The sequence below is a fragment of the Pseudorasbora parva genome, chromosome 22 (genome assembly GCF_024679245.1).
Source record: "Pseudorasbora parva isolate DD20220531a chromosome 22, ASM2467924v1, whole genome shotgun sequence".
Taxonomy (NCBI): domain Eukaryota; kingdom Metazoa; phylum Chordata; class Actinopteri; order Cypriniformes; family Gobionidae; genus Pseudorasbora; species Pseudorasbora parva.
In genome coordinates this window covers 35,546,782-35,570,233 of record NC_090193.1, presented here as the reverse complement: position 1 = coordinate 35,570,233, position 23,452 = coordinate 35,546,782, and the positions used below count along the sequence as shown (strand labels likewise).

The following is a 23,452-nucleotide window of genomic DNA, read 5'->3' as shown; positions in this document are numbered from 1 at the left end:
CACGTCCCCGATCATTTAGTCTTTGTGAATTTGATAATAAATATTAAAGTTTCATCAAAAAGTCAAAAATCCATCCATCCATCCATCCATCCATCCATCCATCCATCCATCCATCCATCCATCTATCCGTCCGACAGTCCATCTGTCTATCATCATCCATCTGTCTGTCTAGCTATAGTCCATCTATCCATCCATCCATCCATCCATCCATCTATCCGTCCGACAGTCCATCTATCTATCATCATCCATCTGTCTGTCTAGCTATAGTCCATCTATCCATCCATCCATCCATCCATCCATCCATCTAACCGCCTATTTATCTGTCCGTCCGACAGTCCATCTGTCTGTCTACCATCATTCATCCATCCGCCTGTCTGTCTCTCTATCATCTATCGTCCATTTGTCCATTTGTCCATTCATCCATCCATCTATTGGTCTATCTGTCTATATATCTATCATCTATCCATTCACCTATCCATCCATCCATCCATCCATCCATCCATCCATCCATCCATCCATCCATCCATCCATCCATCCATCTATTTATCTATCATTTATCACACACTATCCAACCATTTGCCTATTTATCCATCTGTCTGACAGTCTGTCTGTCTATCTATAATCGTCCATCCATCTGCCTGTCTATTCATCCGTCTGTCTGTCTATCTTTCTATATTTCTGCCATCCATCCATCCATGCATCTATCTAACTGCATGTCTGTCCACCCATCCGTCCATCCATTTTTCCACCTATATATTTGTCTGTCTGTCTGTCTGTCTGTCTGTCTGTCTGTCTGTCTGTCTGTCTGTCTGTCTGTCTATCTATCTATCTATCTGTCTGTCTGTCTGTCTGTCTGTCTGTCTGTCTGTCTATCTAGGTCTCAATATGAAGTCTTTGGTATGTTTACAAATCTGAGCACAGTTTTTGATATGAGTTGGATATGAATTTACTTTTGGCTTTTTCTAATCAGGAAAAAATAAACAAAAAATATTCTTCATTTGCTCTCCATTTAATCTCATTGCTGTCCAGCATATGAGGCATATGAAACAAGTGAGATATTTAAAAACATTTAATTAGTTATTTTACTTTCCTATTGGCTGAATTCGTTTTTTGGAGTCAACAGATCTGAAGTTGGATGCATGAAAAAAATTAAAGTACAGCTATTAGAGAAGCAAACATGAGTTTATGCATCTAACGGAGCGTTGCGGCGTGTAAATGAGATGCATTTGTCGGGGCTCATTTCAGCGGGGACCGCCGCAGTCACATTAGACAGGTACACTAACTAATGCCGAGCTGTTAAAGTACGCCACTAATTTTAGCTAGCTGACAAGTAATAATTGGGGAGGAGGTGTTTGCTGTGCCAGTGCGAATATGCATGCTAACATAATCTATTTGTGGAAATTATTTTTACAGTTGAAAGAAGAAGAAATAACTGCCTGCTTCCCACAAGGCGGTTTAATCGCTGTTCCAGGCCTTCAGTGTTTATGTGACTGAGTGGATGCGAACGAAAAACGGTGGCAAAGTTCAAGTAAATAGTTTGCATTATTCGCTGAGAATACATTTAACAAACAGTAATTAGAGGGCAACCGCAAACGCGGATGCTCGTTATCTGGCAGTTTTACTGCGTTACTGCTTGTTGACTTGCATTGAAAGCGCACTTCAGTGAATTATGTATGTCCCATTTTCTACCTTTCAGGTCGTAGTAAATGTGCCCTCTGCAACGGGGGGAAATCCATTTCATTTGTGCAGCTTTATGACTGTACAGTCATTCAGAATCTCTCTCTCTCTCTCTCTCTCTCTCTCTCTCTCTCTCTCTCTCTCTCTCTCTCTCTCTCTCTCTCTCTCTCTCTCTCTCTCTCTCTCTCTCTCTCTCTCTCTCTCTCTCTCTCTCTCTCTCTCTCTCTCTCTCTCTCTCTCTCTCTCTCCAAACTGAACACCTACTATGCACCAAACTGGAGTAAAAATAGGATTTGCCGTGTAACTTTATTAGCAGCTGCACATAATGCATGGTTTGAATTGAATCGTAAAAATTACATTGAGGCGTATACACAGTACAAAAGTTTAGGGTCTGTAAAAAAATGTGTTATGCTCAATAAAGCTGCATTTACTTGATCATTAATACACTAAAACCTGTAATATTTTAAAGTATTTTTACAGTTTAAGAGAACCGTGTTCTACTTGAATATGTTTTAAATGTCATTTATTCCTGTGATCAAAGCTGAATTTCCAGCATCAATACTCCAGTCTTCAGTGTCACGAGACCCTTCAGAAATCTTTCTAATCTTTCTGATTATTATCAATGTTGAAAACAGTTGTGGTGCTGCTTAATATTTTTTGCTTAATAATTCTTTGTTACATACATTTCAAAAGAAGAGCATTTATTTAAAAAAAGAAATCTTTTGTAACATTTCAATGTCTTTACGGTCACTTTTGATCAAATTAATGTGTCTTGTATATAAAGTAAAATAAAACTTTTTTTACCCAAACTTTTTACAGTATTCCTGACCTCAAACTATTACAATAATATAATTAATACAATATAATTATAATAATATAATGAATTCTACCTCAAACTCGTGACTTGTTGAAGCAAACAAACAAACATACAATTTTCGCCTTGTGTACGCTAGTCCCATCACACAATAGAGCTACTGAAAGAGGGACATGAGCCATACCATACCATAATATCATAGCAACCACTTAAAAACCACCCAGAACAAAACAATCTCCAGAGAACTCTCCACAACACACCACCATCACAGAGGCGGAGCACTAAAGACAACATGATGTAGAAATAACCCTTTACAAATCCAGTTGAAAGACGCTCCTGCTTTGATTTGTGGACTTTACTTGTGTTCCAGCACCGTTAAACATGTGAGCCGATAATGGAGGGATTGTTACAGTACATCAGCGGCTGGGACGTGTCGCGCGGTCTGGTAATTGTCGCCTGGCGGGGAGGCGCCTCACTCTAAGGGACATCGCGCCGCCATCAGCCTCTGACAGCCACCCTCGCTAATTGTGACAGTTCAGCGCTTAGATCACTTTGTGCGCCGCTAATTCAATACCCCATGCATCATTTTCCCCATTAGAATATGCAAATGCAGCCAACTCTGAACATCGCCTTCCTTTTTTCTTCTCCTGCTCTGTCCTCTCCTCACCCACACACACACATACCTCAGTCTCTCTCTCTCTCTTTTATGGATGAGCGTGTTGAATAACGTGGGACAGAGAAGTCTGACTGAGATTAGATAAAGTGAGTGTGTGCTTGATATATGTATGTAAGCACACACTAATTTGGTGAAAGATTACAAAGACCTTTGGAATCATTTATATGCACCAGATGTTAACAATAAGGCCAGTAATGTGAATTAATAAAGTAAATAGGTCATTTTTGATTTCCTGATGACTTTAAAGTTGCTTTATGTATTCTGCAGCAGAACGCAGGTTTACAGTCACTGAAAACGACTAAACTAGCCAATCAGAAAACGAACTGGCTTGAGTTGGAGGAGCAGGTTCATAGAGGCATTCAACGGAACTGCAAGAAATCAAAATCATTTTGCAAACTCTTCCTCAGCCATTCTTCGAGCAAACAGGTAGCCCCACCTCAAAGTCACAGCACTAGTTACCATGTTGGAAAACACAATTCAAAGCGGCATAAAACCGCAATGCATGAACGATTTCCTCTTATGCACTTCACTGAAATAAAACACAAATATTAATGAAGACAGACATTTCTTACCCCGTGTGAAGGATATGTGAGCCAGCCCCAGTCTCCTGATATTTTGGTTGTGTCCAGAAGATTCACTGTAAATTCAAAATAAAACACGTCACAAAGACATTCAAAAGAACTTTTTTTTAAAATTCCATCTAAGCATATTTTATGAACTGATGCACATTAGAGTATATTTTAATAGATTGCATCAAAATCTTCTCTTAAATGGAACACTTGTCATTCAAACAAAACCTTTGACCTCATCACATGACCTTTATGGAGACTAATCTAATGACAGAAATATAATCTGTCAGGCACAGGACAAATGAGCCACAAGTATCATCCTCCCTAGACAAGAGCCACAGCCGTTTCAAATATTTCCCTAAATGTTTGGCTAATGGCCCTCGATGAGTGTGAACCACTTTACGGCTGGATTAATAGTGTTAAACACTAACGTCTGCTGAAAAAGAAATGCACGAGTTGGACTGCTTTGCTCTATTTTTCTGAAATATGGTTTGTTTTGAACAACGTTTTCTTATTTTAGTTATTATTAGTAATAATAGTAAAAATCACAATAAACACTTTTTCTGGCAAGTTATATGAATTCATAACCATTACTGCACTGAAAAAAAAAAAGTTCAATAAGTTCAAACAACATGTGTTTTTACATTGTTTTAACTCATAAAAATAAGTTATAATAAATATGTTATACAAGATGCAACTCATTTTTTTAAGTCAGTTTAACATAATCGAAGTTGAAATAACTTAAACATCCAAGTTGATTGTAATTAAAAATGTCAGTGTGCTTTTTGTGTGCAATTGTTTGTTGTATTATTTTGAATATTATTTATTGAACATTGGTGTCTATAATTATAATGCTTTCACTGCTGTTTTTTTCACTGTGAGACAAAACTCACTTTAACTGTGGTAAAAAAAATGATTGTAGCATAAAAAAAAAAATTCTCTTTATAAGTATGTTCTGCTTATATATGTTTATGTATGCTTATATGCATGTGTGTGTGAGTGTGTGTGTGTGTGTGTGTGTGTGTGTGTGTGTGTGTGTGTGTGTGTGTGTGTGAGTGAGTGAGTGAGTGAGTGAGTGAGTGAGTGAGTGAGTGAGTGAGTGTGTGTGTTGTGTGTGTGTGTGTGTGTGTGTGTGTGTGTGTGTGTGTGTGTGTGTGTGTGTGTGTGTTTGTGACATATGAGGACACAAATGTGTATAATGACATAGGTATGACACAGGTATTACAAGGAGAGGGTGACTTATGAGGACATTGGCCATGTCCCCACTTTTCAAAAGACTTATAAATCATACAGGATAAATTTATTTTAAGTAAAAATGCAGAATGTTTCCTGTGATGGGTAGGTTTAGGGGCAGGGGCAGTGTAAGGGAAAATACGGTCTGTACAGTATAAAAACTATTACGGCTATGAAAAGTCCCCATATGTCACAAAAACAAACAATAAATAAACAAACAAATATTTAGTTTGACAAAACTAGTTTATACAAATAAATGGATAAGAAAAAAAAGAGAAACTCAATTCTGGATATGTTATCTAAAAACAAGAGTTAATTTCTTTAGAAGTAAGTTTGTCTCGTTTTAAAGATCATTTACCATAAAAACTAAATATTTTTAGTAGTGCTGTCAAATCATTTAATCGCAACCAATCGCATATATATTTGTTTGATGCAATTAATTGTGATTAATTGATTTTGACGGCACTAATCTTTTAAAAAAATGTACTGAAAACAACTAAATTTATTTAAAGAGCACATTAAAAATACAATATAAATTGATCCAAAGTGCCGTACAGTATGCAAAGCTTGTTAAGGAGTAGATGTGAAATGAAGAAAAATGTCAAAACAAGAAAAAAAGTACAGATTAAGAAAATAATTTATTGTCATGTACAGGGGCACAAATGAAGCATGTAGAGCCGTAGCATTGATGTATGCAGTGGGCCGTCCCCAAGGCTTTATTGATGACCAGACACCTAGCCTGTTTTTGGTACGAATCAAGGTCACCATGGAACAAGCTTTTTTTTTCTGTGACTGTATCCGAGGGCCAAATCATGCTCGATTTCTTTCGCAGATAAACACGGTAAACTGTATCTTCCTGCTCCCATCCATCTGGGAAACATGAGAGGTGCTGCGCGTCTGGCCCTGAGCTGCTGGCGTGACACTTGACGGGAAGCTGAGACAGATGTGCCCATCTGTGTGCGCGGAGGTGTCGGCGTGAGAAGTGCACATGACCCAGTTTTACCCCCCCCATAAGCCCAGAGACCCTGATCCTGCTTTACATTCAGTGCACCCAACTAGTTGGAAATGGGTAAACAAGGAGTCACCTTCAATTTGAAAAAATGCCAACTGCCACATGGACGTGTGTCGGGTGCCGGCTAACAGATAACACAAACCGGCTTCAGCATCCCATTGGTACCACAGAACAACAAATCAAGCTTGCTGTTGCCTTAGCATTTGACTTGTTGTTATGTCTGTATACGCGGCTCAACTGCAATGGTGTTTTTAACAGTGTTAAAGGGTCATGTCAACCCAAAAATTATGTCATTAATTACTTACCCTAATGTCGTAAGACCTCTGTTCATCATCAGAACACAAATGAAGATATTGCTCAGAAAGGCCTTCATTGACACCAATGTCATTTCCTCTCTCAAGACCCATAAAGGCACTAAAGACGTCGACACAAAGCCCATCTCACTACAGAGGCTCTACAATCAGTTTATGAAGCGACGAGAATAGTTTTTGTGTGCAAAAAAACCCCTAAATAACGACTTATATAGTGATGGGCCGAATTCAAAACAAAGTTTCGAACCCTTATGAATCAGCGTATCGATTCATGATTGTCACGTGATGTCAGCAGTTTGACACGCGATCCGAATCATGGATCGATACGCTGATTCATAACGGTTCGAAGCTTTGTTTTGAAATCAGACCATCACTATAAGTCGTTATTTTTATTTATTTCTCGTTGCTTCATACCATGATTGTAGAGCCACTGCAGTGAGATGGGCTTTGTAACGACGTCTTTAGTGCCTTTATGGGTCTTGAGAGAGGAAATGACAGTGGTGTCAATGAAGGCCTTTCTGAGCCATCGGATTTCAACACTAATATCTTCATTTGTGTTCCGAAGATGAACGGAGGTCTTACGACATTAGGGTAAGTAATTAATGACTAAATTTTCGTTTTTGAACTAACCCTTTGAGGGAAGAGTTGGGTATTACTGGGGAGATATAAAAGTATCTCATTACTTTACATTAGACACTCCATTTTGATGTTAAATTTGCAAATATTTTATATAGAATTGTTCTAGTATATACAGTATTTAATGCGATTACATCAGAAGAAACTTTAATTAAATTATAGAAAAATTAAAAGTAATCCCTTACTATAATAAATGACAATACGATGGATTATTTAGTAATGGTATACACCTAACATCGCACATGGGTTATCAGTGCGTTCTTGTTCTGAGTTAAGAGACCTCAATTTTTTTCATGCTAAATGTTAAAGTGCCTCTATTTTTTGTGATTTTTTCAAATATTATGTAAAGTGTAATATAGCTGTTTGTGGACATATACAGGTCAGCAAAGTTTTAGAGATGAATACAGTTTTGAGCCCTATTCGAAATAGTTAGTTTCTCACGTGGAAGGCCGTGAAAATGAATGTGCAAATCACCTCAAGTTGTGTGATCCTGAGCATAAGAATAAATGCATTTTTCATTTAATAACAGGAAAATAATATCCTAATTATTATTTAATTATTTAAATCTGTTTAAAAATAAGATAGACGCACATTATAGTTAAAATGGTTTTCTGTCTTGTATTTTATCTCAAAATAAAGGATATCATTTTATTCCACATGCAAATGAGCGGAAATAAGTGAATACAGCCTCCATTTCCATGAGGTAAACATAATGCTGCTTGGATATTTTAACATATATTCGAGTCTGAGCCCTCGTCCTTTGAAAGTGCACACAATGTGGATCGGCTTTCCCAGCACAAAAAACAGCGTCTTCTCGACATGTCAACAACACGAACCAAACTTTTTCAGTCTCAGCTGAAACTACAGCGTTTGAGGGTCAAAGTATCCAATGAAGACCATGAGCTGGCATAATGAAGATTTGTTAAAAACCTCTGCAGGATCCTGCAGGAAGTGATACTGGATTTACTATCAAATTATTTCCGGCAGTTCACAATCACTTCTTTTGTTTTGGTAGACAATTGCCCTATTCGGACGGTAATTGTTTCCCGTGGGATCATATGGGATTTTCATCATTGACAGGGGCTAGTCAGGGATTTTATTGCCGTCTGAATCCAGAATGTCAGTGTTTTTCTCCCTGGCCGAATTACCTAGTGTATTTTGACTAACACCAAGGTCATGTGGTAATTGAATTGCCGTCTGAATCCACATCTCTGAGTCTTCAAGAATATAACACTTCAAAATTCACTGTTTATATCCTTTTTGACCACTGCACAGCACCGTACGGTTGTGCTTCGCTGTAATTTGGATGCATTTTAAAGATCTAGACTACTGAAATGCAGGCAAGTATTTACAAGAGCAATATACTTCATCAGCACTAAAAAAAAAACCACGTAAACATTTGAAATGTGCCGCCGTTACGGCAGCAATTATTGATCCAGTAAAACTGACGGCATCATCACAGTTCATATCACTGTTTGTACAGAAGCGCTGAGGAACCCTCTGGAGCTGAAATTCAGATATCGTAATGGATGTTTCATGCCCGAATCACGCTGTAAGCTCTCGACCAATCACAACAGACTGGGCCATCTGACCAATCAAAGCACAGTATGCTTTCAGAAAGGAGGGGCTTAGAGAGACCTGATTCTTTTTCCAAACCATTTCAGACACTGTGACAAACAAGGTGATGCTTATTATGAGAAAATTAAAGTGTTCTTTGGAAAAGTGACCTTGGATGCATGTAAACCTAACTGCAAGAGACTCCAAAGCTTTAAAATAGTATAATAGCGTCACTGTAATAAATTCACAAAACAGCACTTGCCTGACTGAGGTAGAACAGTACTACTGTATGTCATCAAATCTATCCAGACAGCCGTCAAGAGACATTTCCACAGACTACCGCAGTGTCTGTCATCATTATACAGTGCATCTGGCCATCTGCAACGGACATAACAGATTGACCTTTATTTGAGTAAAAAAGTTTTAAAAAGCACAAATATTTTAGATTATAAAAATGTGAATCCTCTCGATCAGCAAAAACATATACTGACAATACTGTCAAAAATCATTGGAAACGTTTTTTATTCATTTCTTGGCCACTGGAGTCGCCAAAGAGTGATCAAATAAAGTATTATTTTGTAATTCTTAAAGGTGTCATAAACTGGCTTTTATATATATATATATATATATATATATATATATATATATATATATATATATATATATATATATATATATATATATATGTATATATATATTGTTGTCTGAGGTCAACTAATGACGTTCGTGTGGTTTTTACATTCAAAAACATCATAATTAATAGGTAATAGTCTATTTTCTACACTGGTTTTGAGGCTCTCTCCTGAACGCTGGGTTTTGATGGGCGTGCCGCACTGGAAACTTGGAAGTAAACGCCCACGGCTAGGATTGGATAAGATTTGCATATTTAATGAGCTCATGCGCCGCTGTCAGTTCAGTTCACATGAGGGAGGGATTGATTAGAAAGCGGCAACCGGAATGACTCTCTCGACCACAGGGCTCATAAACATCTTTATCAAACACAATGATTTATTTCTCATCCACCCACGATTGATTGGAATATTATTTTTGTATTACATGGCCCGCCTGATCAGTGGATATAAGAGCGAACCGCGCGCACATGTCTGAATTACACATACTTATATTATTCTGTAGAGCCGTGTTTCGTCGTGTGATGACATAGATGTGCACACGATCGTTTTCTGGGCCTGGTGTCTATTAAAGCTTTTCTTTGACTAAGGAAGTTTTCAGCTCTGAAACTTACAGGATATTCTTATATTACCATGACCTTTTATAGATCAAAAGCTGGAAAAAAAAGTTTATGTCTCAATTTATCACCCCTTTAAAATAATGGCGAGTTTGGTTATAATCTAGCTTATAAAATTTAAAACCTTTTAATTGTCTTTACACTGTTAATCTACTCCCAATAATACATTCTTTGGTAAAAACAGTATTCAAAAGGGGGAAAAAATTTGTCATAATTATTTTAACACTTAAAAAAACCTACATATTTCTTCTCTGATGATGCGTTACTGCCGCAAAGGGTGGGACAACCTGTCAATCACATGAGATCCACCAATAGCAAACCACAACCTTCCAATCAATTCCTGAAGAAAAGATGATCACAAACTCCGTTTCATGCCAACTTTAACAAATGATCCCTTAAAGTGCTACCAAAACTATAGAATCCGTTGCAAGAACGTTTTATTTTTTATTTTATTTTTTTTGTTGTAGATGGCTATTGCTGCGCGTTTAGCTACAATACAAAACCAACCCATTGGGCCACTGAATCTGCATTAACGACAACAGCTGGGGCAACAGCCTTAGTCCTAATGGGTTGTAGCTATCTTAGCTATCAAAATCCAGTGTTCGTCACTGTGCGGACGTGAGTTTTTGTTGTAGATGTCTGTCTTTAAAAAAAAAAAAAAAAAAAAAAATTGTGTATTGTGTATTGTGCTAATTAATTGAGATTTCTTACAGCTCTTACAGGTTTTTGGCCTTGTCTGTTCCGTTGCTTCTATTACTCTCCCCTTTTTTGTAAGTCGCTTTGGATAAAAGCGTCTGCTAAATGATTAAATGTAAATGTAAATGTAAATGCAAGAATGATGAGCAAAGATTGCTGCTATATCCTGTACATTTATGCTGCTAAACTTAATTAACCAGAGGGCATTTATTTCCTTTTCTGTCTTTAAAAAGGAATTAAATGCATTAATGTGAATTGAACGTATAGCTAATGAACCGGCGCTGTACATCAGGCCCCAGATGAGCTCTTCTTCTTCTTGTATTTTTCATGTAAAAGCGTTCCAGTACTCCAGGGAACCTCTCTCATTCTGTTCATTAACAGGTTGTCTGTGCACAGTTTTTTCCATTTCTTTTAAATGTCATCACGTTGGGTAATTTTCTACTTTGAGAACTTTTTCAGCTCTCTCTGATCTCTCTCTTCCTCTGTCCCTGGCTCGCAGGGAGCACGTGTTGTAATCAGCGGTATTAGTGCACTCAGTGATTGGACTTCTAATTTGGAGAGGCTGTTTCTGATGAGAGCACTGGGTCAGAAAGTAGGAACAGATGGCCTCTCTCTCTCTCTCTCTCTCTCTCTCTCTCTCTCTCTCTCTCTCTCTGGCTCCTTCCTACAAACCAGCGTTAACTAACTAAAATAGCAGCAGCCCCGCTACTAACTAAACATTTATCCATAGTGTGACAGCACAGCTGCTTCACAAAATAGTGATGCCAAGTACACACTACAGGAGAGAAGCGCTAACATCTGTATATCAATGCGTCTCATACACTAGAAGAGCCCTGGCAATGACACTGCAAGTGAAATACATTCTGAGGCTATTCGTCACAGACTTATAACTCAGTGTGTGTAGCATGACAAAATCTTACATTTTTGTCACACTGCATTATATAATATATATATATATTATTATTATTATTATTCAATAATAATAAATATAGAACATAAACAAATACAAGGCCTTTTTTAAACCATCTCTGAACAGTGTCTAACCTGATTTGTATGCATCAGTAAAACAAGAAATGTGTGAGGAACCAATAATCTTCACAAAAAAAAATCTGTTCTGATGTGTATATATTACCAATTATTATGATATCAAAGGAGAACATCATTATTATCGGTCTTCAAAGATTACTGCCAGTTGCATTTATGCCAAGAATTTATGCTGATATTTTCAAGAATCTTTTACATCTACAAACTTTTGGGTATATGCATTTAAAAAATAATAATTTTATATATATATATATATATATATATATATATATATATATATATATATATATATATATATATATATATATATATATATATATATATATATATATATATATATATATATATATATATATATATATATATATATTCATATATATCATATAAGAATGATTTCTGAATGATCATGTGAAGACTGGAGTAATGATGCTGAAAATTCAGCTTTGATCACAGGAATAAATTACATTTGAACATATATTACGATAGAAAATCGGCATCTTAAATTTTAATATATTTCACAATGTTACTGTTTATACTGTATTTATTTTTTGTAGTCTTGACGAGCAGAAGAGACTTCTTTCAAAAACATACAAAGATCTCATCGATCCCAAACTATTCAGATTATATAAAAACCTAAAATATCATCTGATAGTTATGCCAAAAGATATTACCTCTGTATAAATCTTCAAAATACCACTAAATACTAATCTACCAACACTAATCTCAACGTCCAGCCGTGTAGCGTCTCTCATTACAGCTAGTTTCAGAAGTCATGTCACAATTACACATGGAGATGCCTGTCAGCGGTGACGAATGCCTTTCTTTAATAAAAGCATCTCTCGAAGGAATTTGGTGTACACCTTTTAAAACAATCTTTTAATCTTTTGCCCCCTCAGAAAATGTAATTTTAAAGTGTCTATCCATCAAAATAGAGAAGCCACCGACCTGCTCTGAAATATGTTCACAGTTGTGCTCATTCACAAACAGAGACGTCCCACGGGCAGTGGTTAACTTTTCCATATTTTCCTTTTCCACCCTGAAAACTATTCTCCACTTTAGGTTCTTTTTGTCTTTTCTAAAGCGTCTATCAGGCATGAGAATTGATGGAGGGCGGCTCTGGCCCGGAGAAATGACGGTGTGAAGTCTCACTGAGAGCATAAAAACTGTCTCAGAGAGATTAAACACAATGTTTTTTTTTTTTGATAGAAATGTAGTTTTTCCTAATAAGACAGTAATATTTATTTATGTACAGTTGATATATGAGAAGTATATTGTGTGTATGAAGTATTGTGTATATGAACAAACTTTTTAATTTAGAAAGTTAAGTAGCGTTTAAAGTAAATTAGCAATGTTCAATTATAATTCAAATAACTGTGAAGATACAGTACATTGGAAAAAGCTTTGGGACACCCTCCTTTACATGCACATCAACTTTAATGACATCCCATTCTTAATCTGTAGGCTTTAAAATTGTGTTAGCCCACCGTTTGCATCTATAACAGCTTTAACTCTTCTGGGAAGATGCTTAGGAGTGTTTTTATGGGAATTTTTGACGATTCTTCTAGAATTTCATTTGTGAGGTCAGACACTGATGTTGGACGAGAAGGCCTGACTCTCAGTCTCCGCTCTAATTCATCCCAAAGGTGTTCTATCGGGTTGAGGTCAGGACTCTGAGCAGGCCAGTCAAGTTCCTCCACACCAAACTCGCTCATCCATGTCTTAATGGATCTTGATTTCTGCACTTGTGCGCAGTTATGTTGGAACAGGAAGAGGCCATCCCCAAACTGTTCCCACAAAGTTGGTAGCATGAAATTGTCCAAAATGTATTGGTATGCTGAAACATTAAGAGTTTCTTTCACAGGGACTAAGGGGCCAAGCCCAACCCTTTAAAAACAACACACCATGACCCCCCTCCAGCAAACTTTACACTTGGCACAATGTCATAGACAGAGAAGCGTGATTGGTCACTCCAGAGAACACTCCACTACTGTAGAGTCCAGTGGCGGCGTGCTTTACACCACTACATCCCACGCTTTGCATTGCACTTGGTGATGTAAGGCTTGGAAGCAGCTGCCCAGATATGGAAACACATTCCATTAAGCTCTCTATGCACTGTTCTTGAGGAAATCTGAAGCTATTGACTTCTGCGCACTGTAACCCATTCTTTCACGAATGTTTGTAGAAGCGTCTGCATGCCTAATGCTTGATTTTATACACCTGTGGCCATGGAAGTGACTGGAACTCCGGAATTCAATGATTTGGAGGAGGGGTGTCCCAGTTCTTTTGCCAATATAGTGTATCACCGATAAATAAATAAATAAATAAATAAATAAATAAATAAATAAATAAATAAATAAATAAATAAATAAATAAATAAAATGTACCGCCAACAATTTGTTGCGAGTAAGCACAATGAATTTTGGGCAATAAATGTAAAGCATTTCCTAATGAGACAGGAACTTTTATATACTTTTCTAAACTACCAGAGAAATAAAATAAAAAACAATTATAATAATAATAAGAAGAAGAAGAAGAAGAAGAAAAATAATACAATTTGATAAAATGGCATAGGATGAAGCACTGATCTGAAAAAATGTACCAGCAGAGCAATTCAGCACAATGCATTATGGGCTAAAAATGTAAAGCTTTTCCTAATGAGACATAAATATGTATGCCATCCTGATGGGAATAGTAACATAATGTTTATCATTAGTTTGGAATGTATTTTTAATGATCAGACGTGTGAATAATGCAAACGGGGGAGGAATTAACAAGAGAATTAAATATATATCTGTGTTTGTTTGTTTTGCTTTGAATAGAATTATCCAAAGCACATTTTCCAATGCTCAAAACAAGGTGTTACATTAATGGTGTTTTTTACAGCACTAATAGCTAATACTGTTGCTTATGCTTCAGGTTAGGGATTTAAACAAAATTTTACGATAAGTAGGCATATTTAACTTCCGCATGTAGCTCTGTGTGCTGTTACTTTACTTTACCAAGTGATCAGACTCCCATTTATTCAAACGAATCTAAATATATTTCTCTTTTGAAAATACAATGCTAAGGGCTCAACATTTCTTAAAAGGATGAGCAAAATTCATTGAAATTTCATTTCAAACCAGCTTTCTATATCTTCTGTGCCAGTTCCAGATGGAGCAACATCAACAGATGCAGTTTTCGAATATGAAGTTTTTGATAAGCAGGACATCCATATGGCTGTAATTCAACAGCTGACTGACTCCATTCTGATCAGTCAAATCACTGATCCTCCTTTGCTCTTCTACTCTATGAAAGGAACACACACAGCGAACAGCGTAGACGTGTTTTACCTTCCTGGAAAATATCACTATTTCTTCCTTCCTAATTGGCCATGTTTACACAATGCAGTTAAATAAGGAGTGCTTAATTCAGTTCTACACACACACACACACACACACACAGGGGTGGTCAGGCAAGGCCGTAACAATGCCTTAGACATTACGGGTGAAAGAAATAAAAAACTGTTAAGGTTCCAGTTCTATTATGAAGTAAACTAATATTTTTTACAGTATACTATATATTTATATATATACACTGTAAAAAAAAATTATATATATATATATATATATATATATATATATATATATATATATATATATATATATATATATATATATATATATATATATATATATATATTAAAAATATTTTTAAAAAAATAAGTTACCTGGTTGCCTTAAAATTTAGAATTCATTGAAATAAATAAAAAACATTTTTGAGAATCAACAACCTTTATTCAAATATTATTAAAATATTTTGTAAGCATATTTGGTTATTGTGTTTTATTTGTGATGACGCAGTGAAAAATGCCAAATTGTGTTATTTTCATGATTTATCATATTTTTTATGTGGTTCAGATACAATAATATTTGAGTTTCTATTTATTAAACTAATTTCCTTCATTGTATTGACTCAAATTTTTTATTTCAATAAACTCACAAAATAAGGCAACCAGGTTACTTACTTTTTTAACTTAAATCAACAATATTTGTATATTTTTTTACAGTGTGTGTGTGTGTGTGTGTGTGTGTGTGTGTGTGTATATATATATGTATTCACTCTTATTTTCGTCTGCCTAATTTTAAAAATGCTAAACGTTTCTTGTCACAAATTCAGTTAATAAGATCATATCTTCAAAATGGTGGTAAGTAGTTTGCATCACTTGATATTATGTTGGTTTGCTAAATGCTTTTATCTTTTTTTAACAGTTGTCAAATATGAAATGTTCAGCTACTTACATCTTCCCGCCACCTTTGATTTGATTGGCCATCTCACTCATTTTGACAGTAAGGAGGACTGAGGCACACCATACTAAAAAAATAACATTTTACTTTTGTCATCCCAGTAACAAACAAAGCGGTGTGTAATGGAGTACAGCAGAGAAGCAGCAAGAATATCAAATATTGAAGGGGACAATTTGGCCATTTCTAATGGTCATTTCTATTTGGGGGGGGACATGTCCAACATGTCCCCACCCTCGCCCTCTGGGATCCCTTGCTCCGTTCACATTCCCTTACCGGGGAGGGGGGTCCGTTCACCCCGGGGCCCCCTTAAGCACAGGGCCTCGTATGGTCACACCTGTAGAACTGCCCTGAGGACGGCCCTGGGAGTGACAATAAGCACAATGCATTTTTGTAACTTCCTGGAAAATATCATTATTTATTCTTTTCTAATAGTCAATGTTCACACACTGCAGTCAAATGACGAGGTCAGGTCACTCCTTCTGAGCACTTATTCCATTCTAGACACACAAAGTTCAGTTATTTACAGGTGTGACTAGAGTCGTTTCGAGCATCGTCCCCACCCTCCATGCGTCCGTTTACCATTGCCTACCGGGGAGGGGGGTCCGTTCACTGCTGGGCACCAAAAACACGGGGCCTGGTGCGGTTGCACCAGTTATATCGCCCTACGGCAGCATTTCCACCAAAAGTGTTTTAGCCAGCTGAAAACGCCTTGCTGTCGGCCCTTGAAAGCATTCTGCGTGTAGCGCAGCAATTATTATTTTTCTTTAGTTGAGACGCTTCCCTTGCTATGATACGGAATATCTGCAGAAGTGTTACTAGCATCTCATTTCACAAATATATAAAAATGCAGATACAATCTAAAGTTTTTGCTCTGGCTTGTTTTAAATCATTTTGTTCTGTTATTGTGCTTCTTGTCTGTTGAGATTGTTCAAACAGAATGTGGCGGTTGGTCGGTGTTGTATTTGTCCCGCCCCTCCTCCACTGTGATTGGTCGGTTAGTTGAACTCTTGGCAGCCAGAAAAAACATTGAGCGCTCAGCACCTCGTTACACTCATGCCATTTAAAAATGTGGCGCTCCCATTGATATCAATTGGACAAATATGCTAGCCTCGTGAAAAAAACACAGGACGGCTCTGGGTGTGACAACCACATCCCACAACCTAACTGAACCAAACTAGTTATGGTTTGTCATGATATAAACATTTCAGAAGTCTATACTACTAATACCAGTGAAATTTCACTATTCTCAAAACAAAGCTAATACTGAATACACTTTTTCATTTAGAAATTGGAACATTATGTCAATTAAATCAGCAATGTTTAATTAATTCAAGAAACACTGAATAATACATGTCATTGACAAAACAAATGAAGCTGTGTTAAGCTAACAAGCTGATTAGTCTAGGCTGTTTTCATGGGCCTAGCCATCGATCCTCTCAGTATGCTGCAAATGATTAAGGCAAATTCCACGTTAGCACTCCTAACCAGGAAGCTGATCTGACAAACATTGTTTTTCCATTATAATTAAGTTGACTTCGGATTTCACACAGCGACTATGTGCCAGCGCTTTTGTTTCTCAGGCGGAAAAGCGGCCATCTCTCTCTGTTTGAAATGACACATCCTTTCAACACTTCACAAGGAAAACAACAAAGGCAGGACGTCTAAACACCCTCGCGCTCGAAAGAGAGCTGCTGCGAGCGACACGACACTCGCGTTTAAAACAACATTCTGTTTATCATCTTATCATCTGAAGCGGAGAAATCCTTGAGGACTCATTTCATGATCTATCCTCAAGGCTCCGGAGAGGCCCTCTGCCGAAAACACATCATGCTTGTAGGAAACGGTCATTAGATCGCCCGCCACTATATGCCAGCATCGCATATCCGCCTGCTTTTAGTTGAGGACGACTTCAGTGAACTGTAATGAATTGTTGATGGCATTCAGAAACGGAGATAAATTCCCGTCTGTCTGTTCTCCTCCACGGCTCACACTTCAATTATTTGGGCAGACTGTCTTGTCTGACGGATCGGTTTACGCCAGCGCTTCGCGTTCTCCTCGGTCTGAGGTGAGCGAAGACGTGAAGATACATGAACACAAGTCTCCGTCTGTCCCTGGAGGACACACACAGCGGGCACAAACGGCCGCGCGGCGTCAAAGCCGGACGGCCCTCAGGGAGAGTTTGCTCACTTGTTTGCTGGAGGAATGAAAAGACCTGCAAAGCTATTTTTGGACAAGGGAAAGTACAGCAAAACTATTATGTGGAACATCCAGTATCACTTTAGGTAGCAGTATTGAGCGGGGAATTAATGTTCACAAGTCTTCAAAGGTATTTAAACGGTTCAGGCCTTTGACAGTCTCAATGAAGAATTAGAGAAAATCCCAAAATCTGATCAATTCTAGTATGTAACGCCCACTTCACACTTTCTAATCAATTCACAATGGATAAAATCAAGTCAAGACCTACATGTTTTTCCAAAACCACACTAGTGATAGTTTAGCTTGATACAAACATTTCAGAAGTCTATAATATTAGCCTACCAATGAAAGACGAAATACGAGACCTCAGAATACACAACTACAATGCTATTAAGAACACACTCATTTATTTAGAAAGTAACATTACATTAAATTAGCTATGTTGCTTGAGAAACACTTTAAAGTATGAAATACTGTATACTAATAAAGGTACAAATTTAAAATTAAATAAAATATAAAATGACATGTATCCTTCCATTTTTCAATAACTTAAACATTGCATTAATAAATTAAAATAAATAAACATAGTAGAACACTTAAAAAGAAAGAGCTTTTTTCAGGTATCTATTGAAAGACATAATAAAATATAATATTAAAATACATAATAATAAAATGTTCATATCCTTTATGTGTTTTTCAATTAATTAAAACATAAAAAACTAGTTTGAGGTATCTAACAGCATTCAAATAAATTGTGTTAAAATTTACATTGCATTAAGAAATAAAAGAAATAAACATTGTAACACATAAAAAGTAATTAGCCCTTTAAGTTTTTCAGAAATCTATTGAAATAAACAATGAAATAAATAGTTAAATGAAAATAAATATTTAAAATAAAAATGTATAATGTATCCTTTGTGTTTATCAATTAATTAAACATGAAGAACACAAATGTAAAAAAAGATATAGCCGCATTGCCAAGTATTCAAGAAAACAATCAGACCAGTAATGGGGAAAAACTTACTTGTTGCAAAGGTGATCACCAACTAAACAAGCTTGTTTCACGCTGTTTCTAGATTCTAGTATGCAATGCTAAATTCCCACAATTCAATAAATTAACAATACACTAAATCAAGTCCCATCCGACATTTCCCCCCTCTAAATGTCACATTTCACAGAAATACCACACTACTAAAGTTAAACGCAGTCGATTATGGACTAGTTTCACTTTTAGAAACATTAGAACACAGAGCACTAGTTAAAACCAAAACTGTTTCAGGTTTATACGGTATTATAATAAATCATATTTCTATAATACAGAAATAAAATTTGAAATATGCAGTGTCAGCAGAACACAATTCGCACATCTCAATGTATTGCTTAACTAGCATTATCTAACTAATCTCATCAGAAAGCACCATCTAAAATCATAAAATCAGAGTTATATCAAAAATGTCCTGCTCTTCCAAGCTTTATAATCGCAATGAATTGTCGCTCTGTTTTTTAAGTCCATAAAAGTACATCTATCCGCTCCACACGGCTCCGAGGAGTCCACCCGATCGTCTTCCGTTTTCAATTTATGGAAAAAGTATAGTACCTCTCGCAGTTAAAAATGCTATCGCTACGTCTTTTTGCAATATGGCAGAAGCTAGATCATTTGCTTTAAAAAGTTTTAAATATGGATATTTTTCTAACAGAAACGCATCGCTTCGCTCCAGAAGGCCTTTATTAACCCCCTGAGCCGTCATATGTCATATCCACCAAGGATGACTGGAGGGTGAGTAAATCATGGGCTAATTTTCATTTTGGGGTGAACTAACCCTTTAAGGCCGTTCATACCAAGAATGATAACTGTAAAGATAACTATAACTATATTAGCGCCGACACCAACGCACTGCCGCTTTAAATGATTGAGCTCTTTAAAGCAGGAGGGATTCAGATTGGCTGTCAAGTGTCAAGGTTTTATCTGGAAAAGAAAAATCATTCTGAAAGTGATTCCAGCCGTATCGTTTCTCTGTGCCGTTATCGTTACAATTGTGGTGTGAACTCTGCTATTCTTTAACCAAGCTCTCTGATGATTAATGTGTCTGTCTGTTTCTAAAAAATACACCTTAAAGGGATAGTTCACTTTGAAATTAAATTTTGATATCTTTTAGCTTACCTCATGGGCATCCGAGATGTAGGAGTATTTGTTTCCCCAGTAGTTTCAATTTTAATCATTTTAGGTCAAACCGTTCTTGTCTGTGCCTCACATAATGCAGGTCTATGGTCACCACCTCGAAGAGCATACACAGAGAAGTCCAAATTAAACAATCCCCCATCGTAAGTACACACTGATGGCCTAAGACACGAAACGAGCGGTTTGTGTGAGAAAACGAGGAGTATTTATATCGTTTTTCGTGTACAAGAGGTAAAAACTGTTTTTACTCTGTGTATGCTCTTCGAGGTGGTGACCATAGACCTGCATTATGTGAGGCACAGACAAGAACGGTTTGACCTAAAATGATCAAAATTGAAACTACTGGGGAAACAAATACTCCTACATCTCGGATGCCCATGAGGTAAGCTAAAACATATCAAAATTTAATTTCAAAGCGAAGTATCCCTTTAAAGTCACAGAAAGATCATCTTTATGCTCGTTTGGAGGCCAGCGCAGTCTCCGTAGGGAACTGAAATCTACATTGCTTATAAATTCATTCAGTTTAATTTCTTTCTTTGGCTTGACAAACATAAGCCCGGCATTTCAGCATGTCAGACAAAATCATTTGACTAAATCAGTAAATCCCTTACAGCAATACATGTGGCAGTGAGGATAAGTCGCAACACAAGTCTTTCTCAGATGAGCAACGATAAGTCTTTTTTGACAGTCATAGATAGACATATTTTAATCCATATAAAAGCCTTTAGTGTTGGGCTGCCATTCAATGGAAGCACTGAGGTGAATCTATACACTCTGATAGCATTTAATGGAAATAAGTCCAGTACAATAGAGTAGATGCTAAACGATCGCTCGCTGATAGAACGTCACGTATGCGTGTGACAATTTCAGCCGTACCCCGTGAAATGACAAGACACGCTCGACTGGAAATGGGCAATGCATTTCAAAGCCACGTCGTCACTGATATGACACTACGGCACTGGCACTATTATGTTTCTCAATAAAAAGTCTAAAAATAAATGACACAGAAAAAAAAAGTCAAAACACAATGCTTTGAAAAAGACATTATTTCTTTCATCACCAAGCTATAACTTGATTTTCCAGAGGTTTAAATGCCCCGGGAAAGTGTGTTGTTTAAGTAAACAAGTTTTTGCTGGTAATTATTTAACATATATGAGAAAAATCAAGCCTCGCTCAGACCTCCTATTAAACCTTTAGTGCACAAGCTAGATTTTTCCCCCAATAATCTGGGCCGCAGCCTAAAAAACTTGTTGTACGCTGATGCAACGGGGTGAAAGAGATATTAAATAAATCTTTTTTCTCAGAATGAGCTCCGTTTGCTGCTCTTCTCTCTTTCAAATAATCTTTATTAATTTTTCTACCTTCTATAGCATCTGCGCTCGCTTTAAATGATGAATTTATTCGTCACAATTTAATGTGATGAATGTGCGAGAGCGAAGCATCAATATTGCAGCGAGCGTGTTGGTTGTGGAGATCTCACTGTAGACTTCCACACCGTTCACCCCATCACTGAATTAGGTTAAACCTTTGATTTATGTGCAGATTATAAGGTTTAAAATACATTTCCTCCATGAAAAGAGGGGGAGAAATCCATCACTGAGGATCAGACAGAGTTTCGAGAGAGCTGCATCACATTGTTTTGCGTCGTGACGCAGAGCGAGCTGGAACACAGAAGAATCTTCGAGACTCAAAATATTCCCCAATTCAATCTCAGACACAAGAAAACCCGATGAGCCCCCCACAAAAATACTAAATATGACTTGATGTTGCAATAAATCTGTATTTAAACAAAACAATTCTATAAACAGGCCAAAAGAGGTAACAGGTTCTTACAGGTAAAATATTTGTATTTATGCTGATTTCATATACAGTTATAAAAAACAGTTTTTTGAATTAAGGACTTAAGTGGTGTTATAAAGTAAAAAAACAAACAAAAAACACATCTATTATTTCATGATGTTTTCCTTTAGAGAGTGAGTGAGAGAGCGAGTGAGCAAGCGTGTGTGTACACTATATTGCCAAAAATATCGGGACACCCCTCATCCAAATAATTGAATTCAGGTGTTCCAAAGCACTATCCATGCAGACTCTTCTACAAACATTTGTAAAAGAATGGTGTGGTGTGGGGTTGTTTTTCAGGGCTTGGGCTTGGCCCCTTAATGCTCTTAATGCTTCAGCAGACCAAGACATTTTGGAGAATTTCATGCTCCCAACTTTTGTGGGAACAGGTTCAGGATTGCCTCTTTATGTTCCAACATGACTGCACACCAGTGCACAAAGTGTTGGTCCATAAAGACATGGATGAGAGAGTTTGGTGTGGAGGAACTTGACTGGCCTGACCTCAACCTGATAGAACACCTTTGGGATGAATTAGAGCGGAGACTGAGAGCCAGTCCTTCTCATCCAACATCAGTGTCTGACCTCACAAATGAAATGCTAGAAGAATGGTCAGAATTTCCCATAAACACACTCCTAAACCTTGTGGAAAGTCTTCCCAGAAGAGCTGAAGCTGTTAGCTGCAATGGGTGGGCCGACTCCATATTAACCCCTACATATTAATAGTATATATATACACCTCTGGGAAAAATGAAAAATTAAGAGACCACTCAACACTAATATATATACGCTTACATGTAAATAGTTATGTAATAATTATACACAGTACACACATTTGTATTATGTAAAAGCAACACACAAAAAAATTGATTTATCAATTTCCCAGCACTATATTAATATAAGTGCTGTCAAATCAATAACCACATCTAAAATAAATGTTTGCTTATATGAAATGTGCATGATATATATATATATATGCTCCCATATATATATACACACATTAAGTTATACTTTGTGTGTATGTTTATATATATATATATATATATATATATATATATATATACACACACATACACACAAAGTATAACTGTCTCGTTCTGTTTTTTAAAAAAAAAACTTTTTTTTTTCATTATGAGCATTACACCACTTTGAGATATCTCACAACAATTAAATAGTTTTAAATATTTGTATTAATTAAATTACGAAAACAACAACTTTAAAAGGTGTGCGTTTAGATAACGTTTAATCCTAGTCTGGCACAATTAACGGTGACTCAGTTTAAAAATATTTTTTGGACTAAAACTAATTATTTCAACCAGATTAGTTCTTCACCTGAGGAAGCGTCTCCGCAGGGTGAAGAATAACTGTTTGAGGGCTCCTGCGGCACAAACACACAGAGGAGTTTTGGCTTTCTGCTTCGCTCTCCATCACGCAGGGATGCTGAGGTGCATCTGGTCAGCGTGACAGAAACGGGCCCTCTGGCT

The 23,452-nt window shown here is 36.7% G+C and overlaps 1 protein-coding gene across 3 annotated transcripts in view; it reads right to left on the bottom strand.

Moving 5' to 3' along the window:
- epha8 (eph receptor A8) overlaps window positions 1–23,452 on the bottom strand; it is a 109,179-nt gene that overhangs the window by 73,075 nt on the left and 12,652 nt on the right. For all 3 annotated transcript variants that reach the window (XM_067432269.1, XM_067432270.1, XM_067432271.1), the window contains exon 2: window positions 3,740–3,804. In XM_067432269.1, the coding sequence (XP_067288370.1) occupies window positions 3,740–3,804 (65 nt within the window). The remainder of the gene's footprint in view (window positions 1–3,739; window positions 3,805–23,452) is intronic.